We start from the raw sequence: 24,495 nt of genomic DNA, 5'->3' as shown, positions 1-24,495 counted from the left end.
CCGTTGACGGAACGCGATCCTTAAGTTAAGGAGCCTTTTGGTCCTCGACTTTGCGCTCCGGTACCGCTCGCAGTGCAGTATGAGAGAAAACAGTCTATGACTTGGGTGACGGAGTCCCTGACAATTTTTTGTGCTTTCCTCTGACACTGCCTATTATATAGGTCCTGGATGGCAGGAAGCTTGGCCCCAATGATGTCCCAGTGATGTACGCACTACCCTCTATAGCGCCTTACGTTCAGATGCCGAGCAGTTGCCATTCCAGGCGGTGATACAACCGGTCAGAATGTCCTTGATGGTGCAGCTGTAGAACTTTTGAAGGATCTGGGGACCCATGCCAAATCTTTTCAGTCTCCTGAGGGGGAAAAGGTGTTGTCGTGCCCTCTTCACGACTGTCTTGGTGTGTTTGGACCATGATAGTTCGTTGGTGATAAGGACACCAAGGATCTTGAAACTCTCAACCCGCTCCATTACAGCCCTGTCGATTTTAATGGGGGCCTGTTCGGCCTGCCTTTTCCTGTAGTCCACGATCAGCTCCTTTGTCTTGCTCATGTTGAGGGCGAGGTTCTTGTCCTGGAACCACACTGCCAGGTCTCTGACTTCCTCCCTATAGGCTGCTCATCGTTGCCAGTGATCAAGCCTACCACTGATGTGTTGTCAGCAAACTTAATGATGGTGTTAGAGTCGTGTTTACATACAGTATATTGTTTGGTCATTGTGCTGCCACAGAATGAATTGTGAGCAAAGCCTCAAAGCTTTATATACCAGAGCTGCTAGAAAAGTTCTATATATTTTTGAAACAATGTTGCCATTGGTGTGGTTCCTGTGGGGGAAAGATTCTATTGGGGAAAGGTTCCTGTGGGGGCTGCCATGGAAGCCATGAAGGGGAGTGAGGTGTGTGTGTGTGTGTGTGTGTGTGTGTGTGTGTGTGTGTGTGTGTGTGCTCAAACACACATGCATGTGGGGGTCTGGGAGAGAACGTGTGTCCATCTGATGAATGGACATGTGCCTGAACTCAATTTTATACACTAATTGTAGTCTCACCCATTCATTTCTAATGACCGGTCATTTTTGACCGGGAACACCACAAGTGTACAAAAGTTAAATAAAACACCCAAAATGTAATGAAAATCATCAAAATGTATTTTGTGTCTTCAGATGCCCTGTGTGGACAAAGTCATGGAACCTCTTGACAATCAGATTAAATGAACTACATTTTTCAGAGAGAAAACTTGTAAATCAGTCCAATTCGACCGGAACACAGCAGGATGGGTAACAGCTATTTGCCCTGTAGGGGTGTGGTTTACATTTTAGTATGGTCTGGGTGGCCATCACTTCCTGTCCCAGGGAGAGACAGTGTGCTAGGGCACATGCCCAACCACTGCTATTAGTTCTCAATGACAAGGATATCTGATTTGATTGAGGACTTTTAAAGGGAAAATATTTAAATGGGATTGAAGTAGGAGATGGAATTTGTTGAGATTTGACACGGGTCTGGATCAGTAACGTTTTGTCTTACTCTCATCATGCCTCTCTCTTTATGTCCATTCTGTAGAATTATGACTCACTGGCAGGGGCTCCCATCTCAGGGGCTCCCATCTCAGGGGCTCCCATCTCAGGGGCTCCTATCTCAGGGGCTCCCATCTCAGGGGCTCCCATCTCAGGGGCTCCTATCTTCAGGGGCTCCCATCTCAGGGGCTCCCATCTTCAGGGGCTCCCATCTCAGGGGCTCCCATCTCAGGGGCTCCCATCTCAGGGTCTCCCATCTCAGGGTCTCCCATCTCAGGGTCTCCCATCTCAGGGGCTCCCATCTCAGGGGCTCCCATCTCAGGGGCTCCCATCTTCAGGGGCTCCCATCTCAGGGGCTCCTATCTTCAGGGGCTCCCATCTCAGGGGCTCCCATCTCAGGGGCTCCCATCTCAGGGGCTCCCATCTTCAGGGGCTCCCATCTTCAGGGGCTCCCATCTTCAGGGGCTCCCATCTCAGGGGCTCCTATCTTCAGGGGCTCCCAATTCAGGGGCTCCCATCTCAGGGGCTCCCATCGCAGGGGCTCCCATTTCAGGGGCTCCCATTTCAGGGGCTCCCATCTCAGGGGCTCCCATCTCAGGGGCTCCCATCTCAGGGGCTCCCATCTCAGGGGCTCCCATCTCCAGGGGCTCCCATCTCCAGGGGCTCCCATCTCAGGGGCTCCCATCTTCAGGGGCTCCCATCTTCAGGGGCTCCCATCTTCAGGGGCTCCCATCTTCAGGGGCTCCCATCTTCAGGGGCTCCCATCTCAGGGGCTCCCATCTTCAGGGGCTCTCATCTTCAGGGGCTCCCATCTTCAGGGATTCCCATCTCGGAGGTTCCTCTGTGGCCTGTTGGGGTAACAAGGCTGTGGCCTGTTGGGGTAACATTAGTACAGCTAGTTGTGTTCATGGTTAGGTGTTGCTATGGGTTCCCGGTTAGGTGTTGCTATGGGTTTACAGTTAGGTGTGGCTGTGGTGTAGTTGGTTGGTATGGTTGGGCATGTGCCCTTGCACACTGTCTCTCTCTGGAACAGGAAGTGATGGTTTAGGTTGTCATTGTGTCACTCCTACAAACTGGGGAAGGACACACCGGCCTGCTACGCTCTCGAGGTGTACGTCTACAGTTATATTACACTAGTCATATTATGGCCCCTATCAAATGAAGCCTTGCAGTATGTGTATGTGCCATGCTCTGATTGGCTCCCCTCTCCTGGCGCTGACCTGCGATTGGTCTATTCCAGGGGTCGGTGTCCATAGCTGGGGCGGTGGTGCGCTGGCTGGAAGATAACCTGGGAATCATCCAGTCCTCCTCAGAGATCGGTGAGCTCTGCTCTGCAACACACCAGACATCTAGAAGGTGTATAGTATCATGGAAATGTAATCCATAAAATGGGCCTCCCTATTCAACTCAATGGTATAATGGGTGACTGGCAGCCATTAGCAGTGTAACATAATTCTATGATGAATATTTACTAAAGACCCTCCTCATACACATCTCTCTCTCTCTCTCTCTCTCTCTCTCTCGCTCTTTTTCTCTCCCTCTCTCTTTTTCTTTCCCTCTCCCTCTTTTTCTTTCCCTCTCCCTCTCTCTCCCTATTTTTCTTTCCCTCTCCCTTTCTCTCCCCCTCTCTCTCTCTCTTCTCCCCCCACTTCTTTCTCTCTTCTCCCCCCACTTCTCTTTCTCTCTTCTCCCCCCACTTCTCTCTCTCCCTTCTCCCCCACTTCTCTCTCTCTCTTCTCCCCCACTTCTCTCTCTCTCTCTTCTCCCCCTCTCTCTTTTCCTTTCCCTCTCCCTCTCTCTCCCTCTCTCTCTTTTTCTCTCCCTCTCTCTTTTTCTTTCCCTCTCCCTCCCTCTCTCTTTTTCTTTCCCTCTCCCTCTCTCTTTTTCTTTCCCTCTCCCTCTCTCTCCCTATTTTTATTTCCCTCTCCCTCTCTCTCCCACTCTCTCTCTCTTCTCCCCCCACTTCTCTCTCTCTCTTCTCCCCCACTTCTCTCCCCACTTCTCTCTCTTCTCCCCCCACTTCTCTCTCTGTTCTCCCCTCACTTCACTCTCTGTTCTCCCCCCACTTCTCTCTCTCTTCTCCCCTCACTTCACTCTCTGTTCTCCCCCCACCTCGCTCTCTCTTCTCTCACCCCCACTTCGCTCTCTCTCGTCTCCCCCCGTTTCCCTCTCTCCCTGCCCCCTTCAGTTGATGTGGGCTCGTTCTATGGATGTTACTCGGCCTCCCGAGTGGCTCAGCGGTCCAAGGCACTGCATCTCAGTTCGTTTCCAAGCTATATCACAACCGCCGCACAATTGGCCCAGTGTCGTCCGGGTTAGGGTTTGGCCGGAGTAGGCCGTCATTGTAAAAAATAATTACTTCTTAACTGACTTGCCTAGTTTAATAATGGTTAAATATAAATTGTTGTTCCTGCCTTCTCTGGGCCGTACGTCCCCTACTGGGAGCCCCGTGTACGAGGGTGAGGGACTTAAACCTATTCACATTACCCCCTCCCCTCTCCACACCACTGCCACTCTCTGTTGTCATCTATGCATAGTCACTTCAATTAACTCTACCTACATTTACAGTTGAAGTCGGAAGTTTACATACACCTAGGCCAAAAACATTTAAACTCAGTTTTTCACAATTCCTGACATTTACTCCTAGTAAAAATTCCCCGTTTTAGGTCAGTTTGTAACGACTCTCCTCCTCCTCTTCATCCGAAGAGGAGGAGCAGGGATTAAACCAAGGTGCAGCGGGTTGTGAATACATATAGATTTATTTGCTGATGAAGACGAACACAAAAACTTATACTTGCATAAACTACAAAACAACAAACGACGTTAAACAGACCTGAACTGGTGAACATAAAAAACAATGCACTCATGAACAGGAAAGAACGAACGAGAGACGAGACAGTACCGTGTGGTGCAATAAACACAGACACAGCGACAACCACCCACGACAAACAAGGTGAAACAACCTCCCTATGTATGTCTCTCAATCAGAGGAAAACGAAAACACCTGCCTCTGATTGAGAGCCATACAAGGTCAATTAAACCTGACACTTAACATAGAACAAACACAGACTGCCCACCCATCTCACGTCCTGACCCACTAAACACAACAATACAAAAGGAAAACAAGGTCAGGAACGTGACACAGTTAGGATCACTACTTTATTTTAAGAATGTGAAATGTCAGAATAATAGTAGAGAGAATGATTTATTTCAGCTTTTATTTCTTTCATCACATTCCCAGTGGGTCAGAAGTTTACATACACTCAATTAGTATTTGGTAGCATTGCCTTTAAATTGTTTCATTTGGGTCAAACGTTTCGGGTAGCCTTCCACAAGCTTCCCACAATAAGTTGGGTGAATTTTGGCCCATTCCTCCTGACAGAGCTGGTGTAACTGAGTCAGGTTTGTAGGCCTCCTTGCGCGCACACGCTTTTTCAGTTCTGCCCACACATTTTCTATGGGATTAAGGTCAGGGCTTTGTGATGGCCACTCCAATACCTTGACTTTTTTGTCCTTAAGCCATTTTGCCACAACTTTGGAAGTATGCTTTGGGTCGTTGTACATTTGGAAGACCAATTTGCGACCAAGCTTTAACTTCCTGACTGATGTCTTGAGATGTTGCTTCAATATACCAAATCATTTTCCTTTCCTCATGATGCCATCTATTTTGTGAAGTGCACCAGTCCCTCCTGCAGCAAAGCACCCCCACAACATGATGCTGCCACACCCGTGCTTAACGGGTGGGATGGTGTTCTTCGGCTTGCAAGCCTCCCCCCTTTTTCCTCGAAACATAACGATGGTTATTATGGCCAAACAGTTAGATTTTTGTTTCATCAGACCAAAGGAAATTTCTCCAATAAGTACGATCTTTGTCCCCATGTGCAGTTGCAAACCGTAGACTGGCTATTTTATGGCGATTTTGGAGCAGTGGCTTCTTCCTTGCTGAGCGGCCTTTCGGGTTATGTCGATATAGGACTCGTTTTACTGTGGATATAGATACTTTTGTACCTATTTCCTCCAGCTTCTTCACAAGGTCCTTTGCTGTTGTTCTGGGATTGATTTGCACTTTTCGCAAAACAAAGTACGTTCATCTCTAGGAGACAGGATGCTTCTCCTTCCTAAGCGGTATGGCGGCTGCGTGGTCCCATGGTGTTTATACTTGCGTATTATTGTTTGTACAGATGAACGTGGTACCTTCAGGCGTTTGGAAATTGCTCCCAAGGATTAACCAGACTTGTGGAGGTCTACAATTTCTTATTCCTAGGTCTTGGCTGATTTCCTTTGATTTTCCTTCAAGGTAGGCCTCGAAACACATCCACAGGTACACCTCCAATTGACTCAAATGATGTCAATTAGCCTATCAGAAGCTACTAAAGCCATGACAACATTTTCGGGAATTTTCAGAGCTGTTTAAAGGCACAGTCAACTTTATTTATTTCATAAAGCCCTTTTACATCAGCAGCTGTCACAAAGTGATTTACAGATACCCAGCCTAAAACCATAAAGAGCAAGCAATGCAGAGGCAGAAGCATAGTGGCTAGCAAAAACTCCCTACAAGGCAGGAACCTAGGAAGAAACCTAGAGAGGAACCAGGCTCATGTGGCCATTAACGCCAGATCGTTTTTCAAGACGTTAACATTTTCATAGATAACCAGATAAAAACTACGATGGCAATAGAGGACAAACGCTTCAAGATTCAATATCAGTTGGCTTTTCATAGTCAGGCATTCAAAGTGGAGTGGATCACAAGTGTTTAGGAGCTTTTGAGCTTTTCACCTTTTTACATTCAACCAGCAGAGCCTTCTGATTCTGGGTATTGGCATCCCTTTCCAATTGATTATTCTTCTTAATCTCCTCGATCTGTTGTCTCAATAGGTCAGCCTTCTCCTCATGGCCCTTCTCCATGAGATCTTTCTGCTCCTGCATCATGCGGTCCAGGGTCCTGTTGAACTCCTGCTGCTGTTGCTTCCTCTTCTTCTCCATCCTCTCTTTCATCGATATCATAACCGCCATCGATAAAAGACATTACTGTGCAGCCGTCTTCATCGACCTGGCCAAGGCTTTCGACTCTGTCAATCACCATATTCTTATCGGCAGACTCAGTAGCCTCGGTTTTTCTAATGACTGCCTTGCCTGGTTCACCAACTACTTTGCAGACAGAGTTCAGTGTGTCAAATCGGAGGGCATGTTGTCCGGTCCTCTGGCAGTCTCTATGGGGGTACCACAGGGTTCAATTCTCGGGCCGACTCTTTTCTCTGTATACATCAATGATGTTGCTCTTGCTGCGGGCGATTCCCTGATCCACCTCTACGCAGACGACACCATTCTATATACTTCCGGCCCTTCCTTGGACACTGTGCTATCTAACCTCCAAACGAGCTTCAATGCCATACAACACTCCTTCCGTGGCCTCCAACTGCTCTTAAACGCTAGTAAAACCAAATGCATGCTTTTCAACCGTTCGCTGCCTGCACCCGCACGCCCGACTAGCATCACCACCCTGGACGGTTCCGACCTAGAATATGTGGACATCTATAAGTACCTAGGTGTCTGGCTAGACTGCAAACTCTCCTTCCAGACTCATATCAAACATCTCCAATCCAAAATCAAATCAAGAATCGGCTTTCTATTCCGCAACAAAGCCTCCTTCACTCACGTCGCCAAACTTACCCTAGTAAAACTGACTATCCTACCGATCCTCGACTTCGGCGATGTCATCTACAAAATAGCTTCCAACACTCTACTCAGCAAACTGGATGCAGTTTATCACAGTGCCATTCGTTTTGTTACTAAAGCACCTTATACGACCCACCACTGCGACCTGTATGCCCTAGTCGGCTGGCCCTCGCTACATGTTCGTCGTCAGACCCACTGGCTCCAGGTCATCTACAAGGCTATGCTAGGTAAAGTGCCGCCTTATCTCAGTTCACTGGTCACGATGGCTACACCCACCCGCAGCACGCGCTCCAGCAGGTGTATCTCACTGATCATCCCTAAAGCTAAAACCTCATTTGGACGCCTTTCCTTCCAGTTCTCTGCTGCCTGCGACTGGAACGAATTGCAAAAATCTCTGAAGTTGGAGACTTTTATCTCCCTCAACAACTTTAAAAATCTGCTATCCGAGCAGCTAACCGATCGCTGCAGCTGTACATAGTCCATCTGTAAACTACCCACCCAATTTACCTACCTCACCCCCCATACTGCTTTTATTTATTTACTTTTCTGCTCTTTTGCACACCAGTATCTCTTCTTGCACATGATCATCTGATGATTTATCACTCCAGTGTTAATCTGCTAAATTGTAATTATTCGATTTATTGCCTACCTCATGCCTTTTGCACACATTGTATATAGATTCTCTTTTTTTCTACCATGTTATTGACTTGTTTATTGTTTACTCCATGTGTAACTCTGTGTTGTCTGTTCACACTGCTATGCTTTATCTTGGCCAGGTCGCAGTTGCAAATGAGAACTTGTTCTCAACTAGCCTACCTGGTTAAATAAAGGTGAAATAAAAAAAAAATTAAAAAAAAATCACCTTCAAGTACTTCTCCTGGCTAATGCGATTGTTCTCAATTTTGGGTACGTCCCAATAATATCTCCTTTCTCCTCCAACCTATCAGAGCTCTTGCACCATGAACTGACATTTTGTCCACCCAATCAAAGGATCAGAGAATGAATCTGGTACTAAAAGCATAAGCTACAACTAGCTAGCACTACAGTGTATAAAATGTGGTGAGTAATGAACACAAAGAGAGAGAAAGACAATAGATTAACAGTTTTTAACAAATTCAAAATGAAGGAGATACGAAAGAGAGAGAGAGAGAGAGCAATATTTAGTTGCATTTTTTAAAACTTTCGAATGCAACTAGCTAGATTAACCTACTCAAACCTCCGGCTAAAACAGTGAGGAATGTTATATTAGCTAGCTGGCCATGGCTATCCAACACTGGAACTCGTCCAAGGTAAACTTTTAACTGCTTAACTGCTTGCTGACTGTACACTGTACTGGATGATTGTAGCTGGTTTACTAATGCATCATTTCTAGTAGCTATGTTGTCTAGCTATGACGTTAGCTAATATGGTGACAATGATGCAGGCTGTGTGTAGCGGTTAGTGGTTATGAAATGAAGGTTTGGTTTGGAAAGGTATTTTTCTTCTGGTCACACACAGCTGATGTGTTGTGCACTGAAGTCCACAAGCGAAGGGAAAACGTGAGAGGATTAGAGCGCATAGATGTGAGAAGGAATTCTACAGGAAACAAAATGATCATGCTGTTTGTTATGTGTTTGCATGTGATCAGAGGTGTATTCATTCCCCCGATTCTGTTGAAAAACATTTCTTAAACGGAAGAAAACGGGGATTAACATACTTGAATTTGTCCAATAGAAAATCTCGTTTGAAACTGTTGGACTAATGATTACAGCCTAGATCAGCTAGATGCAGGCCAGAGTGTGCAAGATGGTATTGAACGTGTCACTGTCTGTCACCTTGATTACTCAAATTTGTCTCTTGACCTGTGCACCTACGTTGTAAACTTTAATTCATAGAATAGGTTTTAGCAACCTCATGATGGGTATAGGGAACATTAAAGTATCATATAGTAGCCTAAACCTATCACTGTTACATTGAACTGGGTGAATGGAATATGAATGACAGTCATCCAATATGCTGTAATAGAAATAAGGCCATGTTCATAAATATCACTGACCGCCGCTGTTTCATTCATCTGCTTGATCTTATATTTAGCCTCACTATGAAGTTTTTACCATTTTCCTTTTAAAACAACCAGGACCACAAGTTCAACATAAAAATTGCAATTGCAGTTGCATTCGTGAGTTGTATTGCGAATGTCAATAAAAAAGAAGGTCCACCTTAACAGAAAAAAATGAATTTAAAAGAATTCTGTAAGTCCAGAAATCGTTTGCTCATTGGGAAATGAATATCCAACTCGTCAGTGACAACTGTGTGGAGTTTGGAGATTGTGACAGCAACTATGTGATCTTATTACAGTATTATAGACACTATGACCTGGGATTTCCTATGATCTTCTATGTAGAAGAACCCCTTACAGTATTATAGACACTATGTCCTGGGATTTCCTATGATCTTCTATGCAGAAGAACCCCTTACAGTATTATAGACACTATGACCTGGGATTTCCCATGATCTTCTATGCAGAAGAACCCCTTACAGTGTTATAGACACTATGTCCTGGGATTTTCTATGATTTTCTATGTAGAAGAAACCCTCTCCTTCTAAGGACTCTTGTGTAGCTTACATGTGTGTGTTTGTGAGTGTCTCAGCTTTTCATATTAGGATCATAATGGTCTGTAGCTCAAACTGTTCGGACATTACAGACATTTTGTTGTGAGGAAAACCGTTTTCGGGATCCACCCTTGTCACACAAACTCCACTCTATCTCAGCCCCCATTAATCACACACTTCTGCAGATGAAGAGGGAATAGACACATCTGATTTAAAAGGATGTAGCTCAAAAATAAAGTGGTGGGAAGTATTAAATCACGCTGGTGTGATTGTGGGACTCAAAGCGAGATGGATAAAAATAATAGGCCTATTGCTGATTTATCATGATTATACTGTAATTTGTAAATAGTAGAGGCCTGAGAGAGTGAAGTATATTTAAGCAATACAGCCTGAGAGAGTGAGGTATATTTAAGCAATAAGGCCTGAGAGAGTGAGGTATATTTAAGCAATACAGCCTGAGAGAGTGAGGTATATTTAAGCAATACAGCCTGAGAGAGTGAGGTATATTTAAGCAATAAGGCCTGAGAGAGTGAGGTATATTTAAGCAATAAGGCCTGAGAGAGTGAGGTATATTTAAGCAATAATGCCTGAGAGAGTGAGGTATATGGACAATATACCATGGCTAAGGGCTGTTTTAAGGGCTGGATACAACCCTTAGCCGTGGTATATTGGCCATATATCACAAACCCCTGAGGTGCCTTATTGCTGTTATAAACTCTGAATCATTCCTTCAATTATTCCCTCTTCTCTTTGGTGTGAACAGGAATGATTCACTCTACTAAATCAAACAATTGGAAAGCGAGACGGTCTTATGTTGCGCTAACTAACCTTTCCCTTATTGGCAGAGTGCTTACTCCCTGGATGTTGTGTGCTGAAGTTTGTACTTGTTCTTATACATTTTCTAATCACAATCAATTAGTTATTCTTCAATATGCTGGTGCAAGAAAACGACAAAGACGACGATGACTAAGCCGGATTCGGGGTCGAGATCAGGATCCCAGTCATGTGCTTATAGCATTTATCTGAAAGATACTCACGATCTGTGTGTGGAGTGTTTAGGGCTTGGAGGGTTCACAAGAGGTCAATCAATCAAATGTATTTTATAAAGCCCTTTTTACATCAACTTTCATAGATAACCAGCAGGATCAGATAAAAACAATGATGGTTATAGAAGACAAACACTTCAACGCTTCAAGACTCAATATCAGTTTACTTTTCATAGTCAGGAATTCAAAGTGGTGTGGATCACAATAGGATACAGTAACGCTGAAAAACACTTCGTTCAACAACTTGTGATCTATTGTTGAGCTCCCCCATTAACATTTCCATCTGTTTATTCTGTTCCTCAGCCTGCTGCTTGAATAATTCCAGCAGAGCCTTCTGACTCTGGGTTTTGGTGTTCCTTTCCAATTCATCCCTCTTCTTAATCTCCGAGATCTGTTGTCTCATTAGGTCAGCCTTCACCTTATGGCTCTTCTCCAGGAGATCTTTCTGCTCCTGCATCCTGCGGTCCAGGGTCCTGTTGAACTCCTGCTGCTGTTGCTTCCTCTCCTCCTCCATCTTCTCTTCCATCTCCTTCAAGTACTTCTCCTGGCTAATGTGATTGTTCTCAATGGTCCGCTCCATCTCTGCCTGTTTCTCCTTGAATGTTGCTTTCTCCTGCTCCAGCTCAGCTGTTTTCATCTTCTCAGCTGGAAGAGCCAAGGAGAGAGAGAAATAAGAAGGAAAACTGGACAACTCATTTTCTCATACAGATTCATACACATTAGAACCCTCTAGAGTCTATTGGCACAACGGTCCGTCAATCTAAGTAACATAATAAAATATACCCATTAAAATCTGACAGTTTTAAGCTAGAGATGTATTTATTTATTTTGCATTGGGCTGCGCCTCAATCCACCACATCCATTTATGTCTCCCTTCCGCATCTGCGGTGTAAAGGGGCAGATCTACTGCGCTGTTTGTCAGACCAGGAGACATCCTGGAAATCAGTCTTCTCATGAAAACATCAGTAGTATCCGAACGGTTTAGTCTACAAACGAATATGACCATAGAAAGGGGAGACTCTCACCAACACGATGGTGTTCCCCATTTTTCTCTACGACCACAAGTGTCACGAAACTCATCTGAAGGTATCCCGGTACCAGTTTAAAAAAGGAGGTAGCTTTTTGCCATTTTTTTTATTTTTATTTGTCCCAAAAAACATATATTTTTTTCCCCCTGAGCTTTGTTGAATCTCCTAGATTTAGGACAGATATTTCAAAACCTTATTCCTTATGATTTCATTTTTGACTATGTTTTTTTTGCTATTTAAGAGTGTGTTATTTAATGTGTTTCTAGGGGCTATAGTAGTAAAGGACAAATTCAATATTTTATCAAAAAATTGTTTTATATAGACTTTTTTATACTTTTAAGAATTAATCAAAGAACAAATGGGCGAGATGATCGTTGCTGGACCAGTCAAACACATTTTGAGTGTTATTTTGTAATTCAACTTTATCACCACTCTAAATTACCCTCAACAGTACATCTTATTTGTAATTCAACTTTATCACCACTCTAAATTACCCTCAACAGCACATCTTGCATGTATGAAGTTTGAAGAGGGGCGATTATTCAGTGCTTTGCAGTGGTGGGCTGGTTCATAGCTAGGGCCTGGTCTATTCCCCTTGATTTTAAAGAGCAACTGCCTGTAAAAAACAGACTTATCATTTAGTTAACAGCCTATGTGGCATCAATATGAGTCCAACATTTATTCTACTAGTAAGGACTGGGTGTCGGAGTGCGAAGTCAGGCAGAGGAAGACAGAGGATTCAATGATAACGTTCATTTAATGAACCACGGAGAAACAACGGCCACCCCACTTGACACTGGGTGCTCATAATAAACTGCCCCAGACACGATAACAGTTCAGAAATGTAATCCAACATACACAAACACGTAACGTCAGACTAACAAACACCGAGCTTACAACAAACAATCCAGCACAAAGAAACGTGCGGGCCGGCTGACTAAATAAGCCCAACTAATTACACCCTCATACAAAACAGGTGAACCCAATAAACACATAGGGAGGGGGAGAAAAGGATCAGTGGCACCTAATAGGCCGGTGACGACGACCGCCGAACGCCACCCGAACGGGAAGGAGAGCCTGCCTCAGTCGAAGTCGTGACACTACTATTAAAATGTACTAAAAAGTGTAAAAAGGATAATTATGGTCATGAAGTCAGTCTCGCCCAAAACAGATTTTTGTGATCGTGACTGCATCACAACGTAAATGAAGGTTAGGTTTGTTTCAATCCTGCCTACATGCCCACTGCTGGCAGCACTTCAGTAATCATCAATTCAGAATGCAGCTGCACCCAACCCGATCGTAATGCCTGTGGTAAATTTGGGTTCAATTTGGATATCCCTACGGCGCTAGTTAGTCGGGCACCAGACTGTTATACAGTGCATTCAGAAAGGATTCATAACCCTCGACTTGTTCCACATTTTGTTGTGGATTAAATACATTTTTTCTCTCACCCATCTACACACAATACCCTACAAAGACAACTTGTTTTAAATTTGAAAAAAAAAATGAAATACAAAAATGTCTAATTTACATAAGTATTCACACCCCTGAGTCAAAACAGAATCACTTTTGGCAGCGATTACAGCTGTGAGTCTTACTGGTTAAGTCTCTAAGAGCTTTCCACACCTGGATTGTACAATATTTGCCCATTATTATTTAAAAAAAAATTCAAAGTGGTTGTGTTGTTGAACATTGCTAGACAACCATTTCCAATCTTGCCATAGATTTTCAAGCAGATTTAAGTCCAAACTCCAACTCGGCCAAAACTGTAACTCTATCTTCTTTGTAAGAAATTCCAGCGTAGATTTGGCCTTGCGTTTTAGGTTATTGTCCTGCTGAAAGGTGTAAAGCCGAACAAGGTTTTCCCCTGAGATTGTACCTGTGCTTAGCTCCATTCCATTTATTGTTTATTCTGAAAAACTCCAAAGTTCTTAACGATTACAAGCATACCCATAACATGATGCAGTTACCACTATGCTTGAAAATGTGGAGAGTGGTACTCAGCAATGTGTTGTATTAGATTTGCCCCAAACATAACACTTTGTTTTAGGCCGGTGGCGACGATCGCCGAGCGCCATCCGAACGGGATTTCTTTGCCACAATATTTGCAGTATTACTTGAGTGCCTTGTTGCAAACAGGATGGATATTTACGAATATTTTTGTTCTGTACAGGCTTCCATCTTTTCACTCTGTCAATTAGGTTAGTATTGTGAAGTAACTACAATGTTTTTGATCCATCCTTTGTTTTCTTCTATCACAGCCATTAAACTCTAACTATTTTAATGTCACCATTGACCTAATAGTGAAATCCCTGAGCGGTTTCCTTCCTCTACGGCAACTGAGTTAAGAAGGATGCCTGTATCTCTGTAAAGACTGGGTGAATTCCATCCAAAGTATAATCAAGAACTTTACCATGGCAAAAGGGATATTCAGCATCTGCTTTTATTTTTTTACCAATCTACGAATAGGTGACCTTCTTTGCGAGGCATTTGAAAACCTCCCTGGTCTTTGTGGTTGAATCTGTGTTTGAAAAAGTCAAGGGGTGGGAATACTTTCTGAAGGCACTGGAAATAAAATCAGATCATTCAAAAAATAGCAGATAGTAGCAAAATGCTTATTTGTAAAATCTGTCATAATTTATATGTTCTAGCCAGCCACTAATAATACTTTAACTCCATAATACTTTGTTGTCTTTTTAGGCGGGGCATTAGGGCGGGGCCACTGGTCTTGTTTACATCTTCCGAACGTTAGCCTAACACAGTAGATTTATTATTTCATAATTGGAAATAAAAAAGATTGAGGTGTGGCTTACCTTTGATTTCTTTCTCATTTTCAGTCAGTTTTTTGTCAGCTTGCAGGATGGAGTTGGACTCTGCACTCTTTCCCTTCAGGAACTGCTCCAGAACCTCCTCAGCCTGCAGAAAACAGGTCTTATAGGTTGTTGCATTGATTTTGATTCAAACCGTAACCAGGTGACTGAAATTAGTTGAAATGTTTAATTGGTCATTAATGACTAATGATGGATGTTTTTGATTCTCTAATACACTATGATGTTGCTGTTTGGTTTCTAGCTCTTACCCTGACTCCTTTGTTGGGCTCGGCCCGGTACTGTGCCACTATGTTGTCATGGTGATTGCAGTAAAGCCCATAGCCTCCTGGTGTGGTGTACGTCCCCTCCTTCATCCCCTGATCCATCTGAGCAGACAGATTCTCCAGAAGGGCCTTGCACTTCTTCTCGGAGGCATCCTTGTTCTGTTTGAAAAGGTTGACGTTGTGGTTGCCAATGGCCTCCTGAAAGATTTATTGGGAATTTTCAGATTCAGGCATGTGAGTCCCGGTATGCCATGTTCCTATAGTGATAAAGGGTTACATATTGGCTCCATATATATATTAGGCTTTTATTCAATATTGTGTAATTTTTAATCCAAGATTAAACATCTAATCTGAGCATTGGTTTTCACAGTAGTGTTCTTTTGTCTCTAGAAGTTAATTGATTGAGGAATTGCACTGATTGGCCATATTCCACCTGGTGTCACTGGTGTTACTGTTGATGATTATCATTGTGTTGCATAAGATAATCAATCATGTACCAGAAACAGACCTAGAATGATGATCAATACCGCAAGAGCTTTCAAGAATTCCTCATTTTCGTCTTTGAAGGATCGCTTCATGAACGCCTCTGTGGCCTGGGACTCTGAGCGAAGCTGGTTCTCTGACAGCTGATTGATGTCAACCGGGAATAAGGCCTTCACATCCTCCATTCCCTTCTGGTACAACGCCAGGCCCTCATCCACAGCAGACTGGTTCTCAGTTTTAGCCATGGACAACACTGCATTCTCCAGACAAGGCACATTGCCTTTGGCTATGGTCTCCACATAGGTGGTGACCAAGTGCCCCAGCACTGCAATCAGATAGAGGTGGGAGGAAAAATATGTGCCACCAACTATTTAGTGGTACAATAAAATTCAATATATCAATATATTTATCCATTTTCACATACTGTCCTGTAGGTAGATATCTGACTCACTCTCTCCAGTCAATGTGTGTCCCCCTATAACAGTCTTCATACCGCTCTCCTGGAAAATGAAGCGACAGAAAGTATCTGCGACCTCTCTGAAGCTTTCAGAAAGCTCAGCCTCGTCCATGGAGTCCAGTCGGTGCATGTTGTCAGGAGTTGTAGGGGAGGGGAACACAAAACACTTGCGTGAGGGGAAGAAGTTCCAGATGCACTCTCGCGGGAGGTTGTAGTCATTGATCTTTTTACTAGTACCTGAAAGATAACATGGGCATTACTAGATTGTATAGTACAAGTAGATCTTGGTTACGTCCCAATAATATCTCCTTTTTCCTCCAACCTATTAGAGCTCTTGCACCATGAACTGACATGTTGTCCACCCAATCAAAGGATCAGATAATGAATCTGGTACTGAAAGCATAAACTACAGCTAGCTAGCACTACAGTGTATAAAATGTGGTGAGTAATGGAAAAAAAGAAAAAGACAATAGATTAACAGTTTTTAAATAATTCATTTCTGTAAGGCCTGGGTGTCGGAGTGCGAAGTCAAACGCAGGAAACAGCAGGTGCAATAACGAATGTTCTTTAATGAACACGGAGAAACTAGGCCACCCTACTAACACACTGGGTGTACTCCTCAAACAACCCCAGACACGGGGGAAACGAACACAGTCCAGTAAACACGTTGAACGAAACAAACACCACTCTTACTAACAAACAATCCCGCACAAAGAAACGTGCGGGCCGGCTGACTAAATAAGCCCAACTAATTACACCCTCATACAAAACAGGTGCACCCAATAAACACATAGGGAGGGGGAGAAAAGGATCAGTGGCAGCTAATAGGCCGGTGACGACGACCGCCGAACGCCACCCGAAGAGCCTGCCTCAGTCGAAGTCGTGACAATTTCTTTAAAAATGAAGGAGACTCGAAAGAGAGAGAGAGCAATATTTAGTTGCGTTTTTTAAACTTTCGAATGCAACTAGCTAGATTATCCTACTCAAACATCAGGCTAAAACAGTGAGGGATGGTATGTTATCTAGCTGGCCATCGCTATCCAACACTGGAACTCATCCAAGGTAAACTTTGGTTTTGAGAATTAATTGCCAAAGGGGCCTGCAGGTGTAACTGCTAAACTGCTTGCTGACTGTACACTGTACTGGGTGATTGTAGCTGGTTTACTAATGCATTAGTTCTAGTAGGTATGTTGTCTAGCTATGACGTTACCTAATATGGGGACAATGATGCAGGCTGTGTGTAGCGGTTAGTGGTTATGATATGAAGGTTTGGTTTGGAAAGGTATTTTTCTTCTGGTCACAGACAGCTGATGTGTTGTGCACTGAAGTCCACAAGTGAAGGGAAAAGGTGAGAGGAGGAGAGCGCATGGATGTGAGAAGGAATCTACAATGAACAAAATGATCATGCTGTTTGAACTTGTTTGCGTGTGATCAGAGGAGTATTCATTCACCCGATTCTGTTGAAAAACATTTCTTAAACGGAAGCAAATGGTTCAAAATGGGAATAAACATACTTTAATTTGTCCAATTGAAATTCTCGTTGTATGTAGCTCAAACACACAATTAAGCTATACGGCCTGAGAGAGTGAGGTATATTTAAGCAATACAGCCTGAGAGAGTGAGGTATATTTAAGCAATACAGCCTGAGAGAGTGAGGTATATTTAAGCAATACAGCCTGAGAGAGTGAGGTATATTTAAGCAATACAGTCTGAGTGTGAGGTATATTTAAGTAATACAGTTTAAGATAATGAGGTATATTTAAGCAGTAAGGCCTGAGAGAGTGAGGTATATTTAAGCAATACAGTTTGAGAGAGTGAGGTATATTTAAGCAATACAGTTTGAGATAATGAGGTATATTTAAGCAGTAAGGCCTGAGAGAGTGAGGTATATTTAAGCAATACAGTCTGAGTGTGAGGTATATTTAAGTAATACAGTTTAAGATAATGAGGTATATTTAAGCAGTAAGGCCTGAGAGAGTGAGGTATATTTAAGCAATACAGCCTCAGAGAGTGAGGTATATTTAAGCAATACAGTTTGAGAGAGTGAGGTATATTTAAGCAGTAAGGAATAAGGCCTGAGAGAGTGAGGTATATGTGTAGTGTCTCGGGCTTGGAGCATGCTCAGGCATCTCTCGCCGAAACCAGACTGTGTGCACATTGCAACATACTGCGTACAAACTCCCTTAAAGACATGTAGTGTTCTTGAGGATGATTGGAATTGCCAATGGCGACCGAGTTGCGATAAGCATATTGTTTTTTTATAAATGGACTGTGTTGCAGTTAAAGATGCTCGCTATCCTAGCTTGCCAGAGCCCTTTTTGCCCATAAAGGGGCTTCACACTGGCTTTACAGTTACATAGAAGCACTACATATGTTGGAAGCTTGTCCATGTTTAATGTCCCCCACTTTGTTACCCCACATTCCAAGGTGTCCACGGGGTTCAGAGGCTATATCAATCTATCCAGGGTGAGAGTGAGAAGTTGGGTCTGTATCCACAAGAGGGCGCCACTCCCCCATAGACATTCGCCCCAAAAGTCATGGCTCTGTTCTACAGGTCCTTAACTTTTGAGCTATTTCCCTTTTCACTTCCTGCCTTTGCTTCTGAAGAGCAACATAGGTTAACATTCCCCGTGTCCAGTGTGAGCTTTACGCACATATATTGAATGGACCTGGGAAATCCGGTGATGAGACCAACTTTTTGTCTGTTTTGATAATCCATGTTGTGACAGGATGCTCTCCAAACAGCGCCTGTCCCACTGGATTGTGTTGGCTATCTCCTTGGCACGTAGCAGCAAGGAGATAGGGCACACTCACCTCCAGTTTGGATATCTCAAATGGATTCCTCAAGATTGGTAAACAGATTATATTTCCTTTATTTAACTAGGCAAGTCAGTTAAGAGCAATTTCTTATTTACAATGAGAGCCTAGTGGGGAACAGTGGGTTAACTGCCTTGTTCAAGGGGGAAACGACAGTTTTTTAACTTGTCAGCGCGAGGATTCGATCCAGCAACCTTTCAGTTACTGGCCCAACGCTCTCACCACTAGACTACCTACCGCCCCTGTAACGTTATGTAAAATGTATGTATATGTAGCAGAAAAGCTGTAAAAAAGCAAAGATATTTTTCCTCTGAAGAGGTGGATTGGTTCAACTAAAATAAAAATAATAATAATTGCAGGAATTAATCAGAGCCTCACGCTTATCACCTGTGGGAGGTGGGGCTTACAGCAAGGAACTGATTTCATTGGCCTTGTCAGGCGTGATTGTAGATCCTTCAACTGAATTCGCGAGAATGTGACTCCCCATAGTATGTTGTACTCCTTCAGGGAACAGTAGTTATAGTCATAACATTACACTTTGCATCATACCGTGGTATATTGTCTGATATACACACAGCTGGAATGCTGTTTAAGCCAATCAGCATATAGGTCTCAAACTACCTGGTTTATAATAATCAATATCACCTGTCTTGAGTTGCAGGGAATTCTCCAGATACCGGTCTGGAGTGATTTCTCTGCCGTCGATCTCGAGCTGTAGAGTGAAATCTCTGACGGTCCACACAAAATTAGGGAAGAACTGCTTAAACTGGGTGCCCTCTCCTTCCTCCTCATCGTCAGTGGAAGACTTCACCTTGATCATCTCTGTCAGCTCGTTCACATATCTATAGGACCGGTTGAGGATTCATAGAGGAGTACCCAAAGCTCATGTCAATGTCATGCACAGTTTGTGTACAGGGGCTTGCATTTCAGGGAAGTTACAAACAAACAAAATAATGAATTTTCAGTTTAGATTTCAACTGACACAGCAACGTCATTTGTTTGAAAGTCACAGACATTGCTTTAAGTCAACATCAGCTCTTAAAGTTCACAAAAGCTAAGAGTCAATCCCGGGAATCGGCATTCTGTGATTTCTCAAGCCCTTCACAATTTCCAGAGAAACAAAATTACTACGTATTACTGATGCAACATGCATATAGTATATTTAAATAATTGGAACATATTTAGGTGGAGCATTATTACATTTAAATTCTCTACCATATCAATGATTAGGTCCAGCTTACAGTTTAATAATGTTAAAAAAATACGTAAAAAGGTATGAAAATGTCCATCACAATTAGCTAGGCTTTCACTAATATGTCTGAAATGACTGTAAAAAGTCTTACAAACAAACTATCATATCAAATACCACAACAGATTATGTCCACAAGATGCCACAGAATGGAGAAACATTTTGACCCAAAAGGATACTGAAGCTTCTCCACAGCATCATTGTTGATGGTCCCTTGACTGTTGTAGACCAGAGTACTGCTTAACAGAATGGCCAGGGAGAAGATCCAGGCATCATTCTTAGAATCCCCCTGAAACAAGTATCACAACATGTATTGGATCTCTGACTAAGTAATCATCTCATTTAAATGATGAGTGTGCAGATATGTGTTCACTGTGCTTGGTTAGTAATCTAAGAGGAATATGAATCTTTAATGTGGATTGTAAAGAGATTGAACTTTGACCTCCCACCTTCTCCACATCCCCCAGCCCCTCTGTAACCAGCAGCACCAGGGTGTGGTCTGTTTTTTCAGGATGAGGGACACACCACATCCAGATGCCCTTAGTCTTAGATTGGATGGTGGCTCCAAGGGCAAAACCTAAATGAACAGAGATTATTGAGGACATTTACAGCATAAATATAAACCAGATTGGTAACACTGTTACACTTTAACAGAGCTGGACCAGAGCTAGTGCAGACCAGAACTAGCTAGCTACTAGCTACGCCTTAGACCATAGTTAGTTAGTACGGATGAGAACTAGTGCATGCCAGAACTAGCTAACTACTAGCTACGCCGTGGACCAGAGTTAGTTAGAGCGGACCAGAGTTAGAGCGGACCAGAACTAGCTAGCTACTAGTTACGCCCTGGACCAGAGTTAGTTAGTGCCCTCCAGAGCTAGTGCAGACCAGCGCTAGCTAGCTACTAGCTACGCCCTAGACCAGAGTTAGTTAGTGCGGACCAGAGTTAGTGCGGACCAGAATTAGCTAGCTACTAGCTATGCCCTGGACCAGAGTTAATTAGTGTGGACCAGAACTAGCTAGCTACTAGCTACGCCCAAGATCAGAGTTAGTCAGTGCGGACCAGAACTAGTGCGGACGAGCGCTAGCTAGCGACTAGCTACGCCCTGGACCAGAGTTATTTAGTGCAGATCAGAACTAGTGTTGACCAGAACTAGCTAGCTACGCCCTAGACCAGAGTTAGTGCGGACCAGCGCTAGCTAGCTACGAGCTCTTACTAATACTGGTCCACAGTATAGCGTGGGGAGGGTGGCGGGTGACTCTCAGGTTTAATTTAAGCGTATTTTCCTCCATATTAGGTGAACCGTTTAGAAATTACAGCACCTTTTGTACATTTTCTCCACAATTTTAGGGAACCAAAAATACTGGGACAAATTCACTTAGAAATTAATGGTAAATAATGTATTGTGTCATTTTTGAGTTACTTTTGTTGTAAATAAGAATAGAATGTGTTTCTAATCCATTCTATATTAATGTGGATGCTACCATGATTATGCATAGTCCTGAATGAATCGTGAAAAATGATGAGTGAGGAAGTTCATACCTCCAAGACATGCTAACCTCTCACCATTACAATAACAGGGGAGGTTATCATTTTATATCATACCTCCAAGACATGCTAACCTCTCACCATTACAATAACAGGTGAGGTTAGCATTTTATATCATACCTCCAAGACATGCTAGCCTCTCACCATTACAATAACAGGGGAGGTTAGCATCTTCAGGGGGTTAGGATTTGTGTGCGTCTGTAACTTTCTCATTCATCATTATTCACGATTCATTCAGGACTATCTGTAATCATGGTAGCATCCACATTAATGTAGACATGTTTAGAAACATATTATTTTCTTATTTTCAATAAAAGTGAGTCCAAAATGACAAAATGCATTATTGACCATTCATTTCCGTTGGGGACAAAATAATCTGAAACACAACCAAAACAAACAGCAAATGGATCCAACAAGTTTGTAGTCACAAGCTTGATGTAATCACTGTGTGCTAGGAATATGGGACCAAATACTAAACCTTTGACTACAAAAATGTTGGTCACTTAAAATGGGGGGACTTTGTCCAAAATGTGCTGTAATTTCTAAACGGTTCCCCCGGTATGGATGAAAATACCCTCAAATTAAAGTTGACAGTCTGCAGTGTAACCTCATATTCATTGTATAATTTAAAATCCAAAGTGCTGGAGTTCTGAGCCAAAACAACAAAACATGTGTACCAATACGTTGTTTGCTCACTGTATATATACTGTATATATATCTACTGTATATATATTTTTGTAGCTCAGTCGGGGTCTCAACTTACATTTGAGAGTCAGAAAAGTAGAATACAAAAAGTGAAACTTCTAAATGTGTCAGTGCATCATCAGTTTCCCTCTTGTTACTGCACGTCATTTACTCAATTAGCCCACGGCAGCTTTTACTGTAGATTGCTAGGTAAGGTAGTCCAGACAATTATCTAACCCTAGGCTTAATCACCAAATTTCTGACCGGACAAGCAGGGCTTGTGCTCAGGGGCCCTGACCTCCAGGGGGCCCCAATTGATTTTGTTAGTCACTCTCAAACAGATATCATGAACATGGCATGAGTAATGGGATAATGTGTAGAATTAGAGGAAACTTGCTTTAAAACGGCAAACCTTTCTCACCACCCCATGGGAAAATGTGCTTTAGAACTGCAAGACTTTCTACACCCCATGGAAAAATGTGTGGAATTGCAGGAAATATATTTTACCACCAAAAACATGTATCCACTGCCAAGAGGGGGCACTAAACCATTTTGCCCATTTGCCCATTTGCCCATTTTGCCCGGTAGGTGGGGGGGGGCTCACTTTTGCCGGTCCTAGGCTCGGACCTGGTAGCAACAATTGTAACAAGGCATACTCTGTCATTAACTACTGGTTATTTTCAATAGGTTTATTAATATGGTATGACCTGGCTCAAAGGAAAGGGAAAGGGGGATACCTAGTCAGTTGTACAACTGAATGCATTCAACAGAACTGTGTCTTCCTTATTTAACCCAACCCCTCTGAATCAGAGAGGTGCAATCGACACCAAATGGACCCCAATTTAAGTTTATTTTAAGAACAGTGTAGTTACACAGGATATACTTGTAATTATCATGCAGCAACTTATTGTAAAGTGAAACCCAGTAGTAGGGTATTTTAACTCCTATACTAGTAACAATGTAACATTAGCAGATAATAGGCTAATGAGGTGAAATTAGGAGACAATAGAACATTAAGTATAACAGTACCATATATTATATATATATTATTACTAGTATGACTATATAACAATCTATAACAACCAACTCTGTAATTACAATGTTGTTACATGGGACACACATGTATTTTAAATGTACTTACCCAGCAGCAAGCAATTTAATGTAAAGTGAGGTGACATTTTTAATTACTATATAGTTACAATGTAACAACCTTTGCAGACAACAGACTAACCAGGAGAAATTAGAGACAGGAGAACATTTTAGTTTGACTTCTCTTTAAAAAGGTTTTCAAAGTTGAGAAAGTAACTTCAGAAGCTCGCATATGTCGTAACTTACCAACAGCTGCATATTCCAATAAAACCACATCATGTTTTTAAGTTCTCGTTCCTTGTCCTGTCTAACAACACTATCATGAATCTAATACGTTTTGTGGTTCAGAGTGCAGTATTTATTTAGTCTCATAAGGGAGATGGAGATGACAGGTTATGGTTGTGACCATGGTGATTTCAATACTTTTGTTGAAATCTATCAAAAGAAGAGAACTTTCCAGACAGTGAGCGGTCTTGTTTCACAACATGTAATGAGGTCATGAAGGGGTCTTAATGGTAAAGCTGACCCTGCTCATTCCTGATTCATTTAGGATTTTAGAAAAATCTGAGTTGACCAAAATTCTGCACACATTTTTAAGGAATCGCATTTTTGCGAGAAATATTCCTTGACGTCACAGAGGGATATTGTAAGGAACTACATAAGATACTTTTTTCAGGTAATATTCATTTTTTACATTTTTGCAACAACTTTTTGGGAGAGTTTGAAATTGTGATCCTTTCCCCATGACATTGGCATTTTTGTGCATGGAAATAAAATACAGTTAAAAAAAATAATATATATATATATCAAGATCCATTTTTTAAGAACAAATATTGCAACAAAATCCTTTCTTTTTTTTGTTTAGTATATATTTTGTTCTTCTGCCATTCGAAGATTGTACGAGTTTCAGGAATCCCTGTCCTACTATGTTTCTACAGTTATTACTGTGTAGCTACAGAGTAGTAGGAGAAACTTAATGTACAGTGTTACCAAAAAAGACTGAGGCACAGATGATGTCCAAACCTGTTTGTTATGTAAGATATAATTGTCTCTCACCACTTCTCTTCTGAGCCAGCTTGTTCATGAGGTAGGACTTGCCGGTGCGATACAGCCCGACCACCGCCACAACTACGACTTTCTGTTTCAGTCCCATCAGGTAGTCGATGGCCTCTGGTTCTACGCAAAGCTCTCCGTCGGTGTTGTTAATGAGGCACATTGGGGAGTCCAT

General features: G+C 42.6%; 1 protein-coding gene and 1 long non-coding RNA gene across 2 annotated transcripts in view; one reads left to right on the top strand and one right to left on the bottom strand.

The window, feature by feature from the left end:
* The window catches only part of LOC120064105, an 18,787-nt gene extending 3,515 nt beyond the window's left edge, over positions 1-15,272 (top strand). The window contains exons 3-4 of the long non-coding RNA XR_005478567.1: positions 2,747-2,825; positions 14,686-15,272. This is a non-coding gene — a long non-coding RNA (uncharacterized LOC120064105). The remainder of the gene's footprint in view (positions 1-2,746; positions 2,826-14,685) is intronic.
* Positions 11,020-24,495, bottom strand: LOC120064099 (guanylate-binding protein 1-like). Its single transcript, XM_039014453.1, has 9 exons — positions 24,324-24,495; positions 20,398-20,525; positions 20,128-20,237; positions 19,345-19,541; positions 15,877-16,119; positions 15,470-15,750; positions 14,928-15,140; positions 14,662-14,764; positions 11,020-11,465 (listed from the first exon to the last, which is right to left on the bottom strand). Exons 1-9 carry the CDS (start codon positions 24,493-24,495, stop codon positions 11,020-11,022), a joined length of 1,893 nt encoding a protein of 630 aa, XP_038870381.1.

Source organism: Salvelinus namaycush, chromosome 19, assembly GCF_016432855.1.
Source record: "Salvelinus namaycush isolate Seneca chromosome 19, SaNama_1.0, whole genome shotgun sequence".
NCBI lineage: Eukaryota > Metazoa > Chordata > Actinopteri > Salmoniformes > Salmonidae > Salvelinus > Salvelinus namaycush.
The sequence above is the reverse complement of the archived record's forward strand: the minus strand, read 5'-3'. Positions and strand labels throughout refer to the sequence as shown.

Excerpts from the sequence above, each read along its gene's own strand:
- LOC120064099 (XM_039014453.1), bottom strand. The coding sequence starts at position 24,495 with ATGGACTCCCCAATGTGCCTCATTAACAACACCGACGGAGAGCTTTGC. Across the intron at positions 16,120-19,344 it reads TTCCCTGCAACTCAAGACAG|GTACTAGTAAAAAGATCAAT; the intron begins GTGATATTGATT and ends GTTATCTTTCAG. Across the intron at positions 11,466-14,661 it reads AAATGAGAAAGAAATCAAAG|CTGAGAAGATGAAAACAGCT; the intron begins GTAAGCCACACC and ends TGGCTCTTCCAG.